General features: G+C 49.2%; 1 protein-coding gene across 1 annotated transcript in view; it reads left to right on the top strand.

The window, feature by feature from the left end:
- The first annotated feature begins 8 nt into the window (after positions 1-8).
- Positions 9-9,801, top strand: part of WDR62 (WD repeat domain 62) — a 43,882-nt gene continuing 34,089 nt past the window's right edge. Inside the window, 5 exon segments of the mRNA XM_006184563.3 lie at positions 9-600; positions 3,452-3,543; positions 4,488-4,550; positions 9,298-9,355; positions 9,587-9,757. Of these exon segments, the coding sequence (XP_006184625.2) occupies positions 424-600; positions 3,452-3,543; positions 4,488-4,550; positions 9,298-9,355; positions 9,587-9,757 (561 nt within the window). The 5' untranslated portion in view covers positions 9-423.

The raw sequence follows: 9,801 nt of genomic DNA, 5'->3' as shown, positions 1-9,801 counted from the left end.
TTAAGTCTCTTTCAGCTCCACCCTACTCTTACATCCGGGCGATTGCCACTGTGGGGCTAGTCACTCTGGGGTGGAGTGGAGGTCAGCAAAAAGAGAGGTGAGACGGCTTTGGCCTTAGCGTCGAAAGACCTGTATATTTAGTGAATGATGAAAACACAGACGGGATAAAAAATAACCTACAACGCTCGATCAAGCATCAAGTTGACGGACGGTGGCGCCACCTTGCCAGACACTCTGCTCCGCCCCTTAGCCCTCATTGGTCAAAACAGCTGCCCGGTAACCCTGAGATTGGTTAGACCAGCGGCCCGCTGCGTCCAATGGGCGGCGGAGCCGGCTTTCCCGCGGACATTCGCTATTCGAGTGAGCCGTGGCGGCGGCGGCGGCGGTTGAGGAGTGTAACGGTCGCCTGACTCCGGCGCGACGATGGCGGCCTTGGGGCCTGGAGGTTACGCACGGAACGATGTAGTCGAGAAGCTGCCATCCGTCATGGCGGGAGTTCCGGCGCGGAGGGCCCAGTCCTCCCCGCCCCCCGCTCCACCGGTCTGCCTCCGGCGGCGGACGCGACTCTTGGCGGCGCCCGAGGATACGGTGCAGAACCGGGTGAGGAGCTGCTTGCCCTACCCATCCCAGTTCCAGGTTCCCTTGGCCTTCCTTGGTCCCGCCCTTAGATCTTTGGCCCCGCCCATCAGCCCCCAGCTAGTACCCTTCAAGCTGCTCTCTGGCCCGCCTGGTCCCCTGAGCCCCGCCCCCTGAGCCCAGGCTCCTCCTCCTGTCCCGTCTCCTCCTCTTTGGGGTACTGCTCATCATTCCTGGCCCCACCCTCAGCCCCTGGAGTATTCCCGGGGTTCCTACCTGGCTCTGTACCTCGGAGGGCACTTTAGTTTTGCTAATCACCTCTGAGTCCAACCTTCCTGCGTCACCATTAGACGTCTCTCTGGGCCCTTCCACCTTCGTTGATCTCACCCCCTACTGGGTCTTTCGTATCCCTACCAGCGTTCAGTCCCTAGTCCAACCTATTCCAACTCTCCCTCAGCTCTATCTTGCCTTCTCTCACCCCTGCTTTCTCTTTCCTTCTTCCTTACCAAGGTGGGATTCTTATTCCGTATTGCCACCCTAAATTATGGAAAATATGTGAGTAATATTTGTAAAATCTCAGCAGCACGGCCCCGGGTGGGGGTGGGGGGGCGGCGTATAGAACATCTCCCTAAATCCTGAGACTCAGAAACAGATTTTAGAGTAGGTAGAAGAAATTCCAGTAGCACAGCAATAATTTAAAAAACTTTCTCCAACTCCCTGAGCAACAAAGTCTGTTTTTATAAAATGGAGATAAACAGTAACCATGGTGTTGCAGGGAGATGAAATGAAATTGTGAATATGACCTACTTGGCACAAAGTCCAGATAAAGGGTCGATAAGTGGTAACTGTTGGTGAATTTCATTCCTGCTCTGTGGCTTCCTGCTGCACTCTGATTATATCACCCACACCTGACTGCAAGGTGCTAGACGGGTGGCCTCTGCCCAGCTCTCTGGCCATACTTCCCTGCTCCTCCCTCTCACCAAGGTTCACACTAGCCTGCTTTCTGTTTTCCGGAGGCTCCAGGCTCTTTTCCACCTCCTAGCCTTTGTGTCTGGTGAGCCTTCTTTCACCAGGGCTTTTTCCTGCAGTTTACCGGGCTGACTCCTCATCCCCGGAGTCTCAGCCTGAATATCCCTACCCTGAGAGGCCTTGAACCCCAGCCGCAAGCAGACACCCACCTTAACCTCTGACCCAGCACCCTCTACTTCATAGCCCTTATCTTGTATGTTTCTGAAAGTGCCTTGTGAGGTCTAAACTGTATAAAGAAGAGGAAAACAGTAGTCATTTCAGAGAAGCAGTATAGCCAGGTGGTTAAGAGCACCACCTCTGTACCCAGACTGCCTGGGCTTTATGTATTTATTTATTTTTGTGGAGGGAGTAGTTAATTAGGTTTACTTAATTATTTTTAGAGGAAGTACTGGGGATTGAACCCAGGGCATGGTGCATGCTAGGCATGCACTCTACCACTGAGTTATTCCCTCACACTGCCTGGGGTTTAATCTTAATTCTGTTCCTCCTTTTCTGAACTTTTCTGTGCCTCAGTTTTTCATCTGTAAAATGAGGATAATAATGTCAGTGTTGCCTTATAGAGTATTTGTGATGGTTAAGTAAGCTCACGTATCTTAATTACTTAGAAGAACACCTGGCACATTGCAAACACTCTGTTGGTGTTAGGATTGTGTATTTTGGGTGACTGATGTCATTTATTTATTTTTCTTGGTTGGCAGTGCAGGGTCCATCTGGCTTGCAAAAGACCTAGTCTAAAAATGACCAGCTATTGCTAATGTCCAATAATGCTGATTAACAGATTAAAAAAACAGCGTGAGTGCCTGCCATTGCCTGATTGCCTGGGTTAGTCCTGGCACCACTCCTTCCAGATGGGTTACCCCTCTGGGCCTCTGTTTCCTCATCTGTAAGGTGGAGATAACGATGATGATAATGACCACATTACAAGGTTATTGTAAGCATTAAACAAGTTAATACAGTTATAGGGATTCAGAGAGTGCCTGGCTCCTGGTTGGGTGCTCAGTAAACATTAGTTATTACTAGCCTATGTTTGCCTCTCATTTCTGAGGCCAACACCTTGCTTGAGAATATTTTACTTTATAACAATTAGAAACTAGTCTCTTCAAAATATGCAAATACCACAATTCTGAAGTGTTGAATCAACCATGATGGGGACTGGCTCATTTGACTGACTTTGCTTAGAGAGTTTTCAGATTTCAAGTGTGATTATTCACTTGTTTCTTTACTTGTTGAAGCTCTAGACTGTGAATTTAGCGAGGGAATGGGCAGTGTCCATTTTTGCTCACTGTGTCTGCCCTGCACAGAGTGCTGGCTTTGAAGCCAGACACTGCCTGGGTTTGTATCCCAGCCTTGCCACTCCCCAGGTGTGGGACCTTCGGCCTCAGTGTCCTCATCTGTAAAAGAGGGGTGATAACACCATCTTCCTTGGCTTGTTGTGGGTTCTCTTTCATCCAAATAAAATGCTTAGAGACTTAGAGGTCACCTCAGTGACGCCATCTCTCCTTCCTCTGCACTCCTAGTCTCTTTCCCTGCTGAGTTTTTCTCAAATGCTCCTATCGTCACTTGACGTCTGTTTTATATATTTCTTCGGTTCATTTTCCATCACCACCAGAATGTGAGCTCCGGGAGGGCAGAGATTTTTGTCTGTCTTCCCCACCATTCTGTGCCCTTCACCTAGCACTGTATTTGTCAATGACATTGAGGAGAATAAGCAGTGGCTGCTGGTTGATGACTGCAGAAGCTCAGTGGGCATGTGGGAAGTAACAGGGACTGAATGGGTGGCTGAGGTGGCTGTGCCACTTGACGCCTGCTGGGGCAGGTGGTTCTGATTCAGGCCTTTTCCCTGCAGGTATCACTCGAGAAGGTGCTTGGCATCACAGCCCAGAACAGCAGTGGCCTAACCTGTGACCCCAGCACGGGCAATGTGGCCTACCTGGCAGGGTGAGTGAGTGGTTGGGCCTCGCCCTCTAATCACTGGTCCTGAATTTGGAGCCTGAAGTCTTCTCTGGGCCTCGCTTTTCCCTCTGTAGAATGCACATAATGCTGCCGACCTCTGAGGGCTGTGGGAAGGATCCCACAGGCCCCTCTGTGGGCAGCACAGCACCTGGCATGTGTGAGTGCTATGAAAGTCATATTGTGACTGTGGGTGGGAGGTGACAGTGATTCTGGGAAAGACAGGTGGTTAAGTTGGTGTCAGGCAACCTGGATTTGTGTCCCAGCTCCGCCATGTATGTCCCTCCCCAAGCCTCTGCTTCTATAAAACAGCGTAGTTAGTTGAGAGGACTGAAGGACATCTGCAACCATTTATTTCACAAATACAGGTCTAGCCTGGCATTTTTCTAGGCACTGAAGGGACCCCCTCACCCCTGCAGGGCAGGGCAGGGCCATAGTAATTCCCAATGAGCAGTACCTGTTATTGAGTCTTTGGGAAACAGCCAGAATAGAAGTCAAGGGTGGGCTCTTGAATCTGACAGGTTTGGATTCACATCCCCACCCTGCCCCTGGCCTGCTGGGTAGTCCTGGGGAAAGGACTTCCTTCTCTGGGCTTCAGTTTCATCATCTATGAAATGGGATTCCTCACCTCACCTGGTGATTGTGAGGATTTAAAGGGATTGTGCACAGTAGGTCTTTATTAGCCCAGAGCCTGACAGAATAGTGACCACAGAGCAAGTGTTGGCTTCTCTTTAAGAATATATTAATATTAGCAATGATGTTAAGTGCCCTAGAATTCTCAGCATAGATACCTGGAGGAGGAGGAGACCAAAGAGAGAATCATCTGTTCAGAAAGAGCCTTGTTTCTCTGTGGGCTCTTGTGTTGGGAATAGAGTCATCCCTGGACCCCAGTACTCCCCTCAGTTTGGGCACATTTTCCTCTTTCTCCCCAGCTGTGTGGTGGTGATTTTGAACCCCAAGGAGAACAAGCAGCAGCACATTTTTAATACTGCCAGGTAAGCTGGGCATGGGCATGGGGTGGGGGTAGGGGGCTGGGAGAGCTGCAGACAACAGAAACCCACCAACAGGCATGACTTAAAACACAGGGGAATACTCTTCCTGCACGTGGGAAATCTGGAAGTGGGCACTTAGGGGGTTGGTGTCTATGAGCATCAGTAACCCCATGTCTTCTGTCTTTCCGATCACCAGGCATTTTGGGAGACTTCTGTTCTTCTTCTTCTCTTTTTTTTTTTAATTGAAGTACAGTCAATTACAATGTGTCAGTCTCTGGTGTACAGCACAATGTCCCAGTCAGGCATATATATACATATATTCCTTTTCATATTTTTTTCCATTAAAGGTTATTACAAGATACTGAACACCTGGCAGGTCCCTCGTTCCCCACATTGCCCGGAAGTGCTTGTGGGTGGGTGACTCATTCATTCACTTACCCCGTGGTTCAGTGACAGTCACCAAGGGTCTGCTCTGTGCTAGGTACTATTCCAGGCGTTGGGGACACAGCAGTGAAGAAGAGAAAAGAAGAGACGAGGCTCTGCTCTCGTGATGCTGACAGCTCAGTGGCGGGGAGACAGACTAAACCAGTTGGCAAATTACTAGCCAACCATAACTGTTGCTATGGAAGGAAATGATGGAAATGAGTTAGGGCAGGTTCATAGGCAGAGGGTGAAGGGGAAGCCATATCAGAGGACTCTGATCAGAGGAGTGATAAGGCTTCCCTGAGGCTGAGACCTGAAGAAAGTGAGGTGTGGGGAGAGCTTTCCAGGCAGAGAGAATAGGAGGAGCAAAGGCCCTGCAGTAGTTAAGAATCACAGGTCGTTTGAGAAGCAGTCAGGGTTCGGTAGGTAAGGGGGAGACGAGGCTGGAACCAGCAGAAGCCACATCTCACCTGCCTTGGAGAGCGGTTGGACATCATGCTGTTGCAAAGAGAAGCCACTAGAGGGCGTTTAGAGGCTAAGGATGTGCTTCCCACACCGCAGTCTTCCAGCACGCTCTGTTTCCCTTCCCTGCTTTACTTTTCTCCACAAAATGTGCTCCTTTTTGATATGCTGTCTGATTTCCTCATTGATGATATTTACTGTCTCTTTCCACACTGTGAGCTCTCTGAGGTCAGGACTTTTTCTTAGTTAATTTCTATGTGCCTGTACCTTAGATCAGTGTCCAGCACATTGATGGCACTTACTGTTTCCAGAATGAATGAGTGTGATTTGGGTTGTAGAAAGATTACTCCAGCCACTAGTTTATTGGGAAGGCTTTCGGCCCAAGTCAGTGCCTAGGGGTCTGCCTTGGGGCTGATTGATCACTGTGTCATCCTGGGGCTTTCGTCCCAGCTGGGCTGTGACCTTTGAGAGGCACCCCACCACATCTTTTTATTCCACAAATACTGCACAGATAGCTCAAGCTTAGCTCCTTTGGCCTGGTTCTCCAGGTGGATGGATAAGACGTGGGTTTTCTTCTTCCCTTATGGTCCCTAAAACATCGTCCTTAAGATACGGTTTAGAAGATACAGATTCCCTCTTGGAAGGCGCTTCTTGGACCCTTGGCTTCTGACTGTGTCATTGGTGGTGAGGGAAGAGGTGGGTTCTAATCCTCGCTTAAGCATTTATTCACTATCTGATCTCAGGTGAAACACTCCTTGGCAATAGTCACAAACTAGAGGCCCACAGACGTGTCTGGCAGTCTGTTTTAAGTATTGGGCTTTGTTGACAACATTTAAAGTTTTCTACACAAAAATCCAGATGCCCTCTCATTTTGAAAGAGTGAGGGGCCCACATTCCCTTAACGACAGCAACAGGCTAGAGTTAGGTGGCATTTGTGAGAGCTCCCGTTGGCCAGTTCCTCCCATCGTCCCTGTTGCCTCCCTGGTTCCTGTAGGCGGTGGAGGAGGTAACCTTGACCTGAAGCGGATGGCATAGAAGTGTCCACTCTCAACCACTGGTGGGTCTGTCTGTCTTAGGAGATAGTGTGGCTGGAGCAGACGTTGAAATGCAACCCTGGCTGCATTTCAGAGTCACTTGATCCCCAGGCCTCACCTTCAGAGAAGACTGAATCAGTAAGGCCTAAGCACTGGCAATTTTTAAACTTTTTTTTTTAGCTAATTTTTTTGGGGGGTAGGGAAGGTAATTAGGTTTATTTATTTATTTGGTCTTTTTTTTTTTTTTAATGGAGGCACTGGGGATTGAACCCAGGACCTCATGCATGCTAAGCATGTGCTATACCTCTGAGCTTTACCATCCCCGCTTAACTTTTTATTTTGAAATAATTTCAGACCTATTAAGAACAGTACAAAGCACCTATACACGTTTCACCCATATTTCTCACATGCTAACGTTTTCCTACATTTGCTTTATCATTCTTTGTCTACATACATAGTAATTTTTTTCTGAACCATCTGAGAGTAAGTTGCAGACACGAAGCCCTTGTAACTCTAAATACTGCAGCATGAATTTACTGCACAAAGAAGGAAAGAAAAAAGATATGATCTTTCAAAACCACAATATTTTGAGCAAAATCTGGTTAAAATTGGTACATCACTACCATCTACTGGTCATTCAAGATTTACCATTTGTCCCAGGAATGTTCTTTATAGTGAAAAGGATTCTGTCCAGAGTCACCCATTGCCTTGAGTTTTCTCTTCAGTCTCCTTCAGTCTAAAGTGGTTTCCCCCATCTTTCTTGACTTCCATGGCTTTGACGCCTTTGATGACTGCAGGCTGGATAGAATGTCCCAATATTCGGGTTTGTCTGCTCTTTCCTCATGGGTAGATTCAGGTTCTGCAGGAACACCTCAGAAGGAATGCTGCGTTCTTCTCAGCGCATTTTATCGGGAAATGTGTGACGTTGCTCTTCCCCTGGCTGGTGGTGATCACCGTGTGCCCTTGGTTAGAGTGGTGTCTACCAGGCTTCTCCACCGCGAAACCTCTCTTTTTCTCTTTGTAGTTAGTGGGTATCTTGTGGGAAGCTTCTCTGAAATTGTGCATAGATTATCCTGTTCCTCACCAAACTCACTCACTTGTCTTAGCATGGCTTTGACATTTTTCAGAATCTCCCAAGGGAATTCTCGTGTGCTCTGTATGGTTAGATCACCTTGGCAAGACTCCCTTGTGTTGAGGTCTCCTCATCTCAAAATTGGCTAATAAGAGCCTTGACTTCACAGGGCATGTGTGAGGGATCAGTACAGTGATGCCCAAAGGCATTTGGCAGAGGGCCAGGCTGGGCTCCGGCATGCTGCAGTCAGGCTGGGAGAGCTGCAGACAACAGAAACCCACCAACAGGCATGACTTAAAACACAGGGGACTACTCTTCCTGCACATGAGAAATCTGGAAGTAGGCATTTAGGGGGCTGGTGTCTGCGAGCATCAGGGGCCCCACGTCTTCTGTCTTTCCGATCTACAGGCTTTTGGGGAGGCTTCTGTTCTTTATTTTTTTTTTTAATTGAAGTACAGTCAATTACAATGTGTCAATCTCTGGTGTACAACACAACATCCCAGTCAGGCATACACGTACATATATTCCTTTTCATATTTTTTTCCACTAAAGGTTTTTACAAGATATTGAACATAGTTCCCTGTGCTATACAAAAGAAATTTTTTTGAAAAGTCTATTTTTATATATAGTGGCTGACATTTGTAAATCTCAAACTTCCAAATTTATCCCCTCCCATCCCCTTTCCCCGGGGAGACTTTTGTTCTTAAGGTCACCTCATGGCCCAAGGTGGAGTTCTGGCTTGTCACATCCTTGTTTCAGAAGGGGACTGAGTGGGGATCAGGGCAAAGAGTTCCCTTTGAGAAACTTCTCTGGAAGTCCCCCAGCACTTCACCTCACCTCTCCCTGGCCAGACTACGTCACGTAGCTGTGCCTGTGTAGTAGGTGAGGTGAGAAAATGTACTCCAGCTGGGGCATGGCATCCCTATTAAAACTGGATTTTGTCAGGGCGGGAGGAGGGGTATGGATGTTGGACAGGCAGCGCCCCTGGTCTGCGACTTTAAGGAGCGATAGGAAGCCGCCAGAGGGTTGATTTGATGATGAGAAATGTTCTTTGAGATTGTCAGTGACTCACTGAGAGACACTGACTTAGTTATCTGCACACCAGTTTACTCATATGAGGGGGACAGTTACTAGACTGATAAGAAACAGAAGTAAAAACAAGATTAAAAGGGAGAGGAAAAAACAACACAGTATAGCAACAGTGAAACTTGGTAAAACATGCAAACTAGACCAGTCATCCGGTGCTCATGCAGGCTAGCTGGGAGCATCAGAGAGAAGCGTGTCGGTTGTCTGCGGGTTTTCCAGGACACCTTCATCAGCTTTTAGCAGTGGAGCACACGCTGCAGGCTGTCCCAGTGTGATGTCTGCCAGGGTCCTCCAGTCAGCACCACCTCCATAGTTAGGCCAGATCTGGGCCATTTCCTGCATCTGAATTTCTCAGGGTTATAGGGTAGGTCACTGGGGTCTTAAGGAGCCCACTGCTGCCAAGGGAAAGGGAAGGAGGGTCTCCATACAGTGTCCACCCCATCAGGGTTTGGGGTTTTAGGGACGAAGGGGCCTCTGCTTTTACAAAACCTCATTTCACAGTGCCAGGCACACACGCCACACTGGCCCTATGGGAGCTGCCGCTGCTCATCTCTCCTGGCCCCTTCAAGGCTTGGGAGCGAGGATTGGATGGAGTGTTGTGAGCACAACCAGGGCAGGGGTCTGCCTGCCACCATCAGTGGACTCACTGATCAACCCCTTTCCTTGCCCCCAGGAAGTCTCTGAGTGCTCTGGCCTTCTCCCCTGATGGGAAGTACATAGTGACGGGGGAGGTGAGTCATGATCATTTGAGTGGGTGGGGAGGGGACTTGGGGCCACTCTGTATGCCCCTAGCAGTGCTGAGGAATCTGGAATGGCTCCTTCCTGGGCTGGAAAAGCCCGGTGGCAGATGGGGGAGGTGGCTTTGGGGCACACCCCTGGACAGTGCCAGCTTCAGCCCTGACAGCCCCTCTAGCCCTGCCTGGTGCGGAACCCAGCAGCAGTAACGGCCCCTTCTTCCCCAGAACGGGCACAGGCCTGCTGTGCGCATCTGGGACGTGGAGGAGAAGAGTCAGGTGGCGGAGATGCTGGGCCACAAGTACGGCGTGGCCTGCGTGGCCTTCTCCCCCAACATGAAGCATATCGTGTCCATGGGCTACCAGCATGACATGGTCCTCAACGTCTGGGACTGGAAGGTAACTGCTGACTGGTGGGTGTGTGGGTGGGCGGCCTGCTGCCA

The sequence above is a fragment of the Camelus ferus genome, chromosome 9, assembly GCF_009834535.1.
Source record: "Camelus ferus isolate YT-003-E chromosome 9, BCGSAC_Cfer_1.0, whole genome shotgun sequence".
NCBI lineage: Eukaryota > Metazoa > Chordata > Mammalia > Artiodactyla > Camelidae > Camelus > Camelus ferus.
This window is presented reverse-complemented; position numbering and strand designations above follow the sequence as displayed.